Below are 12,390 nucleotides of genomic sequence, written 5' to 3'. Positions count from 1 at the left end.
AAATTGATTATCATTTTGAAATTGACATTTCCATATGACTAGCGGGCCTGGGATAGTTGTCTTTGCGCCCACTCGCATCTCCCCCAGTGCCGGGAAAGGTTCCAACCAGCAGGGTTCATAACTGCTCCCCACTAATGGGGAACAGACATCCTCAACCTGCTAATGGGGACAAAGACTATCGAGGCTCCTGCAGGAGGTTGGGACGAAGGCACTAGGCAGTGCCAAGGGACAGGGCCAGAAAGGATAGTGCATACAGAGTGGGGTCTAGTGGGGTGGGGGGGGGGGCTGCGATTGGAGATGGGAAGGGAACCTTCTACCACTCTGCATTGGGATTGGTGAGGGAGGAGATTGAGGGGATGATCAGGACTGGCCATTGGGTGGATGGGTCAGGACTGGCCATTGAGAAGTTAGATCGCGACTGCCCAAGGGTGTCAAAGAACAAAAACAAAGAACAAAATCAGCCTGGGGAACAGGCCCTTCGGCCCAACGAGCCCACGCTGCCATCTCAACACCACCTCTCTACCCATGACCCCTATCTAATGTTTTATGGCCATCCAGATTGAGGGAAAACTGATTTAGGGACAATTTATTCCTGCCAATCAGCCTAATAGCACATCTTTGGGGTGTGGGAGGAAACCGGAGCACCCGGAGAAAACCCACGCAAGCACGGGGAGAATGCGCAAACTCCCACAGACACCGGCCCAAATCCATGTGTCTGCACAGCAATCAGTGATAGTCACTGAGCTGTCGTCTTGCCCAGTATCTTGTCCAGTTTAGGCACACACTAACGACATAGAGCACTAGGCCAATCTCGAACAACCAAGAGCAGCCCCAGTATGACCCATCGCGTGTATGCCCCTCGTTGGACACGAGGTGGACCGACTTAAAACCTGTGAATGAAAAGAGAAAAACATTATTATCACACTATACCCATTTACATTTCTAGGGACACCCCAATGCTAATGACCCTTAATTAAAGGTTCTCCTATATCCATCCATCTCCAACTCAGTCATGTGCCTGCCTAAGTTACTCTTAAAGGACTCTAGCATGTTTGCTTCCACCACCTTACTTGGCAGAGCATTGAAGCTCTGGCATCTGGCAAAGCTTTGAAATGGCCAAGTAGATGGCTAAGCTTAATTTTGATGGAAACAGATGAAAGTACTGGGGAAATTTTACACACAGATGTAGATTTCTAACTGAGCTAGCCTCTCAAAATTGTACAATGCAGAATAATACATTATCAAGTGGATAATGTACCCGGATGCATCTGAAAACCTTTTAAATTTACAATGTTGTAGTTTTTCCCTTAACTTACTAGTTGTCAGAAATGCCTGCCTGAATACCAATGGCGAGCTGAAATTGATCGTCCTTGACATCAAAGCAGCATTTGAGTATGGCATCAAGGAGCCTGAGCAAAATTGGAATCAATGGGAATCAGGGGGAAAATTCTACTCTGGTTAGAGTCATACCTGGCAAAAAGGAAAATGGTGGTGGTGGTTGAAGGTCAATTATCTCAACTCCAGGACATCACTACAGTGTCTTATGTCCAACCATCTTCAGTTGCTTCATCATTGACCTTCCTCCCATCACATGGTGAGAAGTGGAGATGCTTGCAGATGAATACACAGCATTTAGCATCATTCATGACTCCTCAGATACTGAAGTTCATGTCCAAATACAACAAGACCTAGACAATATCCAGACTTCGGCTGAAGTGGCAAGTAACGAATTACACCACACAATGCCAGGCAATGAGCATTTCCAACAAGAAAGTATCTAACTATTACCCCGTGACATTCAGTGGCATTGACCATAGCTGAATCTCCCACCATCAATATACTGTGGGTTGCCATTGACCAGGAACTGAACTGGACCAGTCATATAAATATTATGGCTACCAGAGTGGGTCAAAGGCTAGGTCTCCTGTTGTGACTAATTCACCTCCTGATTTTTCAAAGCCTATCTACCCCCACCTTCTCAAGGACAACTAGGGATGGGCAATAAATGTTGGTTTAGCCAGCGATGCCTGCGTCCTGCAAAATGAGTAAAGAAAAGTAACACCAGGCAAGCACATTATTTAATGATCACTTAGTTTTTCGACGTAGAAAACTTCAGGCTGCAGCAGCTCATAATAACAAAGTTGAACGTACCTTTTCTTCCGATGTTTCACATGGTTCCTGCCTCCCAACCAAGTTCATCCGCGATTCATGGCACCACTGTGCCAGTTCTATTTACATTTCTTGCCAAACCCAACTGGCCACCATTAAAATTGTGGAAGCTGTGAAATGCCCACATCTGTAATCATACCAGCAACATTTGGACAGCAATGTGCAGGCTCTTGACCCTCTCCACATCGTATGCTGATGAAAACCACCTACTCTGCCCTTGACGTTCACAGGAGAGAAAGGACGGCAAGGGCTGAGATGGGAAGAGCAGAGATCGGATAGAACTGGATACAATGTAATTTCTCCTTGCTGAAATCTTGGAAGAGATTCAGTCACAATATTTTGAACTGAAACACTTATCAATGCGTGGATAAGTATTAGCCCAACATTGGCTGCGGAAGGTCTTTGTTCTCTGTTTGACTTGAGTGAAATTTCCCTCCAATAATTAACTCTCCATTCTATTTGCCAGGTCTGGAAAGATGCTGCAACACAGATTTTCTATTCTTCCTCAGTGGGCTGGGGTAGTTTAATCACACTGTCATCCTACAACAAATTCCATAACAACTGTTACCGAGACACCATCATTATCTGTATTGTTAACTGTGCTACGAGTGTGTTTGCTGGATTTGCCATCTTCTCCATTCTGGGACACATGGCTCACGTACAAGACAAGCCTGTTTCAGAGATTGCACAGTCAGGTAATTGTAGAAACAAACTTATTAGACTTGATGTTGCTGGGGCATGTCTCCTTGTGACGTGCCACACTATTTGGAATTGTTTATGCGCCCTTCAGCTCATGAATGTTTGTAATCTAACCCCCTAAAAGTACAAGCTGATAATGAGAGTAACAGGACATCTGGGAGCCTCATGAATAACAGGATGAACAATGTATCTTGGTCTGAGGATTCAGAAAGAAGCAGAGGAATGTTGAAGATGGAGGATAAATTAGAGTGGGTGAATTAATCACATCAGCTATACATGAATAAATAGAGAGATGTCAAGATGAAAAAGTGGACCAAATCAAAGAATAAGAAAACAATGTTAATGTTTTAAGGTCATTTTAAAAATACCCAACAATAATTGATGAGGTGTAGGAATGAGGTTAGATCAATTAAATTGTTCTCATCATGGTCTGACACATTGGGCGGCATTTTCCCAAAAAAATGTATAATAGCGGTAAGAAAACTGGAAGATCCATTTTTGGGGGTGTGGTAAGTTGCATGCCAGTTCTGGGAGGGGCAGGGCCTAAACACACCAGTTAGTCCAGCTGCAAAGTGATCAAATGCCATTCTGAAAGGGCATTCTTGGGAGTGTACTGGGAGCCCCCCCACCCACCCTGTTTCTCCCCCAACAAACATTAGGAACCACTCCGCAACTCCCCGCCCTCCCATCAGCAGCATGTTTCTCCACCCCCTCCAGCCCATCCGATCTCTGCTGGTGGAGACCATCAGTAATTCTTGCTGGGATTGCGCTGCTCCTGAAGGTCAGAATATCCTGGGAGTTGGCAGAATCTGGCGTCGAATGGGCTAAGCATATTTAAATGCTACTTTAAATATAGTAAAAAGTCTGACAACACCAGGTTTTAGTCCAACCGATTTATTTGATAATACTCACAAGCTGTCGAGGGGACTGCCTCTTCGTCAGGTGAATGGAGAGTTCTGGCCTCAGACAGAGCATATAAAGCACAGACAGTTTAGAGATTACTGATTAGAATGCGTATCCTTACACCTAACCTGCTGTTCAAGACCTGAAGTGGCTGACAATGTGAGTGGAAGGAGCACTGATCACAGGTTACAGAGATGTGTATTGTCTCCAGACAGTACAGTAAGTGAGGTTTTGCAAACCCAGGCAAGTCACGGGGGTTACAGATAGTGCGACATGAACCCAACATCCCTGTTGAGACCGTCCTCATGTGTGCGGAACATATCATTGACGAAGACGAACATCTCGCCAGGGCTATCCCCACACCCCCACTTCTTGCCTTCAGACAACCACACAACCTCAAACAGACCATTGTTCGCAGCAAACTACCCAGCCTTCAGGAGAACAGTGACCACAATACCACACAACCCTGCCACAGCAGCCTCTGCAAGACATGCCGGATCATCGACATGGATACCATCATCACACGTGAGAATACCATCCACCAGGTACATGGTAAATACTCTTGCAACTCGGCCAACATTGTCTACCTGATACGTTGCAAGAAAGGATGTCCCGAAGCATGGTACATTGGGGAGACCATGCAGACGCTACGACAACGGATGAATGAACATCGCTCGACAATCACCAGGCAAGACTGTTCCCTTCCTGTTGGCGAACACTTCAGTGGTCACGGGCATTCAGCCTCTGACCTTCGGGTAAGCATTCTCCAAGGCGGCCTTCACGACACACGACAGCGCAGAGTCGCTGAACAGAGACTGATAGCCAAGTTCCGCACACATGAGGACGGTCTCAACAGGGATGTTGCGTTCATGTCGCACTATCTGTAACCCCCGTGACTTGCCTGGGTTTGCAAAACCTCACTTACTGTACTGTCTGGAGACAATATACATCTCCTTAATCTGTGATCAGTGCTCCTTCCACTCACATTATCAGCCACTTCAGGTCTTGAACAGCAGGTTAGGTGTAAGGATACGCATTCTAATCAGTAATCTCTAAACTGTCTGTGCTTTATATGCTCTGTCTGAGGCCAGAACTCTCCATTCACCTGACGAAGAGGCAGTCCCCTCGAAAGCTTGTGAGTATTATCAAATAAATCGGTTGGACTAAAACCTGGTGTTGTCAGACTTTTTACTGTGTTTACGCCAGTCCAACGCCGGCATTCCCACATCATGACTTTAAATATAGTCAGAGAATAGAGCATTAGAATCCTACAGAAAGAGGCCATTCAGCCCACTGAGCCTGCACCGGCAACAATCCCACCCAGGCCCTATTCCTCTAACCTCACATATGTATCCTGCTAGTCCCCTAATACTTAAGAACAATTTAGCATGGCTAATTCACCTAATCCACATATATTTGGACTGTGGGAGAAAACCGGAGCTGCTGGAGGAAACACATGGAGACATGGGGAGAACATGCAAACTCTGCACAGGCAGTCACCCAAGGCCAGAACGGAACCTGGGTCTCTGGCATTGGGAGATAGCAGTGCTGACCACTGTGCCATTGTGCTGCTCCGTGGCCTTTCTGGGTGTTTTCGGACTGGGACAATTACAAACCATTTGTCACTGGGCACAAATCCCATTTTTAGGCCTGCACGCAATTTTCTGGGATTGGTGCAATCTGTGCCACGTGCGGCAAGGCCGTGAAATTAGCCTTGTAGAGTACAGGAGTGATTCTCCCGCCCCTGTGCCCTGGCACAAATCAATTTATGGCTATAGAATTGCACGAGATGGGTCTAAAGCAATCTGCACTGGGGAGAACCCTGCAGGGGTGGCTGTGAACCAGATAGCATTTCCGGGTTTTAGATAGATTCACCCGGTTCTCAGTATTCACTGTTGCACTGGTGGGAATCACTATTCGTCTCCACAGAGACCAGGCATGATGGCCACAGTGGAGAGCTCAGAGGTTACTGTAGCCTCAGTTGTTCAGGGCTTTGGCTAGGGCAGTGCCCACCAGGCATTGGTGCAGCCCCACCTGCCAGATTGGCATTGTTGGGGCGGCACTGGTAATGGGGGGTGGAAGGGTGGTTTAAAGAGGGTGCCTGCAAGGGGCTTGGCCTTAGGAGACCTCACAATGGGGAATCACTCACTTGTGGCAGGAGGGGAACATGATACCAATATGGATGGATGGGGAGATCCAGGCACACCCTCATGCCTACCCAGTGTGGCAAAGGATGGGGAGAGGGGGGTGGGGGGTGCTCGGGATTGACCTGGATATTTAGTGATGGGGGGATGTTGCTGATTGAAGGATTGGGGTGTTCCCGATGTCTGCGCAGGGCCGCAATGTCAACATTATTTTGAGATTAAGCCTCCCTGATCTCTGAGGAGCTGGTCATGCCACCTTCTTTCAGTACTGCACGACTCTTTGCTGGGAAGAATCTCCCCAAGGTCGAAATCTGGATCGCATTGAATCACCTGACAGAATTCTCAGTGCTCTTCCTGTCAGAGATAATAGTCAAGCCGGAATTCTCCAATCTCGCATGCCACAGATTGCGGTTGGCGAGAACAGAGAATTTGGCGTTCAGTCAAAACTCCATTCATTGCAACAAGATTCCCAGCTCGGGCAAGTTCAGAGAATTCCAGGCTTTGTTATTTTTTGGGAGTATTCTGCCCTATCTATGCATTAAAAATAATTGCGTTGTTAAAAAATACACTTAGATAATATTACGAAGATATAAATTTGCCTGCTTTTCCAATGTGCAATGTCCGAATCCAGCAAGCTATTAAAAACAGAAGATAAGGATGAGGTGCTGTTTGCGCAAAGCAAATAGCCAAATTCTATAAATTGGCAAGGGGGTTCTAGAGACTTGCTACTCCTCATTCCCTGAATTTCTTAGCTGAGTTGCACATCAATAATGTTTAAAGTAAAATATTATATGCATTTACATAACACCGTTCATGGCTAGAGGACCTCTCAAAGCACACAAAGCAGTCTTGAAATACAGTAATTGTAATGTAGCAATCCTGGCTGCCAGTCTGTCCACAGCAGGCTCATACAAACACAAAATGATAACGACCAGATAACCTGTTGCCGTAATGTTGATTGAGAGATACATTTTGGTCCTGACCCCGACATTTTGGAGTATTTTACATTCGTTTGAGAGGGTAGTTGGGTCATCAGTTTAATATATAATCTGAACAAACAATCAATAACCTAAGTTTTTCCATTCAGCTGCAAAATGCAATACTTTGCTAAATATTTTTAAGACGCGGGTTGATGGGTTTTTGATAAGAGAGGGGATTAAGGGTTATGGGGAGAGGGCAGGAATGTGGAACTGAGCCACTACAGATCAGCCATGATCTTACTGAATGGCGGGGCAGGCTCGAAGGGCTAGATGGCCTACTCCTGCTCCTATTTCTTATGTTCTTATGTTCTTATGAAAGAGCTTAAAATAATTTTGCCAAAGTTTAACAAAAATAACCACACACCCACCAGTTAAAATACAATTCATCAATGGGAATAAATGGAACATGTAAAAGTATCAACAGGAGTCACACAGCTGTAAACTATCTCTCTGAAATGAATTAATCTGGTGTTACAGTGTGCCAGACACAGGCGAGCTTCGTAAAATCCTGCCCAAGGCCAACTGAGAATTCGCTTCTTTCATTCTCTCACCCTGCAGTATAAATATCTCAATTTCTGTGCTTTTTAGCTTTGACAAAGGGTCATCTGGACTCAAAATGTCAGCTTTTTTCTCTCTTTACAGGTGCTGCCAAACCTGCTGAGATTTTGCAGCATTTTCTCTTTTGGTTTCAGATTCCAGCATCCTCAATAATTTGCTTTTATCAAAGGTCAGCTGATAAATTCCCATCTTCTGCCTCCCTTCCTTCTTAAACAGGAGTGTTACATGAGTCTTTTTCCAGTCTTCTGGGACCTTCCCTGATTCCAGTAATTCTGAAAGATCACCACCACCAAAGCCACTACAATTTCCTCAGGTATCTTCTTCAGAATCCTGGAGTATACCCCATCCATCCGGGTGATTTATCCACCTTCAGCCTTATCAGCTTCCCTAGCACCTCCCCCTTAATGATGACCATTACATTTACCTCTGCCCCCTAAACTTTCTTGAAGTTCTGGCATGCTCCTGGTGTCTTCCACTGTGAAAACTGATACAAAGTACCCATTCAGTTCCTCTGCCATTTCTCTGTCCTCTATTACTACTTCTGCAGCCTCATTTTCCAGCGGTCCAAGTCCATTCATGCCTCTGTCTTACTTTTTATGTATGTAAATAGAACTCTTGCAATTTTTTTTATACTACTAGCTAGTTTACACGCATATTTCACCTTCTCCACCCTTATTGTTTTATCAGTTGTCCTTTGCTTCCTTTCAAAGGCTTCCCAATCCTCTGACTTCCCACTATTCTTCGCCTCGTGAAACACTCTTTTTTTGCTTTTATGCTATCCCTGACTTCCCTTGTCAGCCATAGTTGCCTTGTTCCCCCCTTAACATGCTTCTTCTTCCTTGGAATGGATTTATGTTGTGCCTTCTGAATTATTCTCAAAAACTTTTGCCACTGTTTTTCCACTGTCTTTCTTGCTAGGGTCCCCTTCCAATCAAATCTGGCCAGTTCCTACCTCATGCCTTGTTGTTTCCTTTACTCAATTGTAGCATTGTTGTATCCCATTCCAAAGTCTCCCTCTTGAACCGCAAGGTGAATTCCATCATATTGTGGTTACTACCCTCTAGGGTTTCCTTCACCATAAGCTCCTTGATCAATTTGCCTCATTACACATTGTAAGAAGTCTCAAAACGCTAGATTAAAGTCCAACAGGTTTATTCAGGTGAAGAAGGAGCGACACTCTGAAAGCTTGTACTACCAAATAAACCTGTTGAACGTTAACCTGGTGTTGTGAGACTTCTTACTGTGCTTACCCCAGTCCAACACCGGCATTTCCACATCATCATTACACATCCCCAGATCCAGAAGTGCTTATTCCTTAGTGGGTTCTAGTACAAGCTGCTCCAAAAATCCATCCCGCCAACATTCCACAACTTTTTTACCTTGGGATCCACTACCAACTTTATTTTCCTAGTCTATCTGTATATTGAAACCCTTCATGATTACTGTAATATTACCTTTCTTACATGCCTTTTCTGTCTCCTGATTATTTTCTGACCGGCATTCTGACTGTTGCCAAGGGGCCTGTACATAACTCCCATCAGGGTCTCTTCCTTTTGCGATTCCTCAGCTCTACCCACACAGATTCTATGCCATCTGACCCTATTTCACTTCTTCCTAATGATTTAATTTTGTTTCTTACCAACAAGGTAACCCCACCTCGTCTACTCAATCCACCTGTTCTTTTGATAGGTCATATAAATAAAGAACAGTACAGCGTAGGAGCAGGCCCTCTGGCCCTCCAAACATGCACCGATTATGATGCCTGCCTAAACTAACTACACTTATGGAGTCCATATCCTTCCATTCCTATCCTACTCATGTATTCATCTAGATGTCCCTTAAATGCCATGATCAGGCCTGCTCCCACTACTTCCCTAGGCAACAGGTTTCAGACATTCACCACCAGCCTCCCTTTAAAAGACTTGACTCGCACGTCTTCTCTAAACCTTTCCCCAAGCACCTTAAACCTATGTGCCCTAGTCCCTGACATTTTTACCCGAGGAAAGAGCATCTGACTATCCACTCTGTCCATACCACTCAAGCTTGTAAACCCCTATCAGGTCGCTCCTCAACCCCTTTCATTCCAGTGAGAACAAACCAAGTTTACCCAACTTCTCCTCATAGCTAATACCTGCCAGACCAGGCAACAAACCTTTTCTGTACCCTCTCCAAAGCACCCAACCCCTTCTGACAGTGTGACAACCAGAATTGTACACAATGTTCCAAATGAAGCCCAACTAAGGTTCTGTACAGCTGCAGTATTCCCTGCCAATTTTTATAATCAATGCCCCAACTGATGAAGGCAAGCATGCCCTATGCCTACATGACTACCTTATCCACCTGAGTTGCCACTGTCAGTGATCGGTGGACATGTACACCCAGGTCTGTCTGCCTATAATTACTGCTAAGGATTCTACCATTTACTCTATAATTCCTACATGCATTGGACCTTCCAAAATGCATTACCCCTGACCATAGAGTCCCCCATAACTATCATTCTTCTTAACCCTCCCTGCTGAACAATAGAGCCAGTCATGGTGCCACTGCCCTGGCTGCTGCTGTTTTCCCCTGAAAGGCAATCCCTCCCCTCCCAAACAGTATCCAAAACAGTATACCTGTTAGACAGGGGGATAGCTGCAGGGGATTCCTCCACTGACTGCCTGCCCTTTCTAGCAGCCATCCATCTATTTGTCTGCACTGTGGGTGTGACCACATCTCCAAAGCTCCTGTCTATGACACTTTCCGCCACCTGTATACTCCTACATGTGTCCAACTGCTGCTGCAACTGATCCATGTGGTCTGTGAGGAGCTGCAATTGGATGCACTTCCTACAGGTGTAATTGTCCGGAACGCTTGAAGCCTCATGGATCTCCCACATCTCACAGATGAAACACTTTATCTCACTGACCGACATTTATACCACTAATGAATTTATTTATAAATAAAACACTTAAAAATTTAGATTATAGTTAACTATTCAGTCCCTGGTGCTAGATTCCCACTATAAATGTTAATAGTTGACCCACTAGTCTCCTACACTATTTTAATACTATTATTTTTTAAAACTGATTATTTATCCCTCTTGATCTGAAATCAAATTAAAATCAGTAATTTAAATCAGTAACTCAGAATAGATTTTCAAATTTAGCCCAGACTCCCTTCCAGCCAATCAGGTCACAGTCTCCTGTGATATCAGTTTACCAGTTTTTTTCAAATTATAAAACAAACAAAGTCTTACCTTTAACGGCTATCTCTCTGTCTGTCCCGGCTCGGCTCCGCTCCCACTCCATATCCTTGGATGTTCAGATCCCACCACTGATCTCCTTTCAGCCACGTCTCTGAAGCCCACAACATTGTACCCTGCAATTACAATGTGTGCTCCCAGCTCATTACCTTGTTCAGTATATTGTATGCATTTAGATGTAGCACCCTCAGTACTGAGTTGACTGCCCCCGTTCCGATAGTTGTTCCTTTATCTGCAGTGCTTGAAGTTATCTAGTACCTCATAGCTGCAAGGACTTCCAAAGTCTTTCACTGATTAAGTTCTAAACTTTATTGTTCCATTTAAATGTGGCCTGTCTAGTTCTGCATTTCCCCATTATGCTGTGGGGCAGTTGCTTTTGGTGAAAGCTCACAAATACCTTTAAAACTACATTTTAAAATTACAATATTTGTTAAAAATTCACTACTATTAATTATATTGTGTTTAATAGACAATGCCTTCATATAATATTTGTAGGGAGCACGTAGTGATTGATACCTTTGGTATACACAAGGCACATTATGGTCCCTATTTTAGACTAATCTACTTTGTTTTAAAAGCCCCTTAATAAGCAGGGATTTCAGCATCTCCTATTACAAATGTGAACGTGCCAAATCATTTGAGAACAAGAAATCATGAAGCAATTAATATCATAACATTTGATAAATGGTCAATTATTTACACTGTATGCATATTATACTTCGTCGATTTTCAATATTTTGCAAATGAAAATGAATTGAATGAATTCATGACTTGGTATATTTATAATATGAATCATTTTAAGCACATTGAGTATTTCTAAGTACATTTCTAAGTTGCTTTTATTTATTGATAATACAAATTACTAATACTGCATTACTGTTAATTACTAATACATTTTGTAGTGAACACAATCGTCTAGTAATGTACATCCTGTGCATTGCCAGATGGTTGGGCTGATATTTTTCTGTTGAGACAATTGTCAGTTGTTTTACTGCATTGTTGTCAGAAGCATCAGCCCAGCTGTCTGAAGGCAATGGTAAAGCATAAAATCCATGACATAAATTATACAAATGGTGGGTAGGAAGACCAGGGAAGATTCAAGAACTTGCAGATACCAATGACATGCAGTTTCTTCAGCATTGTCAAGAAAATCTATCTCACAATCACTCAAGGGAATATCCTGGTTGGTGCCAACATGAAGGTAAGTTCATCAAAGACAGGGAATCAGTCAGTACTCACTGGAGAAACCATTTGGAAGAATTTGTCATTCAAGACTCTGGACGGGATTTGCTGGTCGTTCCTGCTGGCAGGATCTTTTCGTCCTGCCAGTGGTGGATCCCTTGTTGAGTTCCCCGATGATGAAGGGTAGAAATGACGGGAAACCCCATTGTCAATGGCAGGGCCAGGAGACTCCACTGCCAGCCAATGACAGGTTGCCTCTGCTGCCATAAAATATGCCACAGGGTGTGGGGGAGGAAGTAAAATTCCATTCTCTGTGTTCAACTTAAATACACTCAACTCCATTCCTCAGGATCCCATCTGACTCACTGTTGGCACTACCCCAGTCCTGAGCAACATTACAAACACCATTCAAGAGTTGAATAAAAATCCTGAACAGATGGAATGCCTGCTGAAATTCTGAACTGTGGCAGAGGTACACCTCTGGAAGCTCCACAACTTTACATCCCTCATC

General features: G+C 44.2%; 1 protein-coding gene across 1 annotated transcript in view; it reads left to right on the top strand.

Annotated features, from left to right (window-relative positions):
- The window catches only part of LOC145342119 (sodium- and chloride-dependent neutral and basic amino acid transporter B(0+)-like), a 55,406-nt gene that overhangs the window by 24,052 nt on the left and 18,964 nt on the right, over positions 1–12,390 (top strand). Inside the window, 1 exon segment of the mRNA XM_080187357.1 lies at positions 2,636–2,864. Coding sequence (XP_080043483.1) covers positions 2,636–2,864 — 229 coding nt within the window.

This window comes from Carcharhinus amblyrhynchos, chromosome 4 (genome assembly GCF_965287045.1).
Source record: "Carcharhinus amblyrhynchos chromosome 4, sCarAmb.v2.hapA, whole genome shotgun sequence".
NCBI classification, from domain to species: Eukaryota; Metazoa; Chordata; class Chondrichthyes; order Carcharhiniformes; family Carcharhinidae; genus Carcharhinus; species Carcharhinus amblyrhynchos.
Note: the sequence above shows the minus strand (reverse complement) of the source record. Positions and strands in the feature narration are given on the sequence as shown.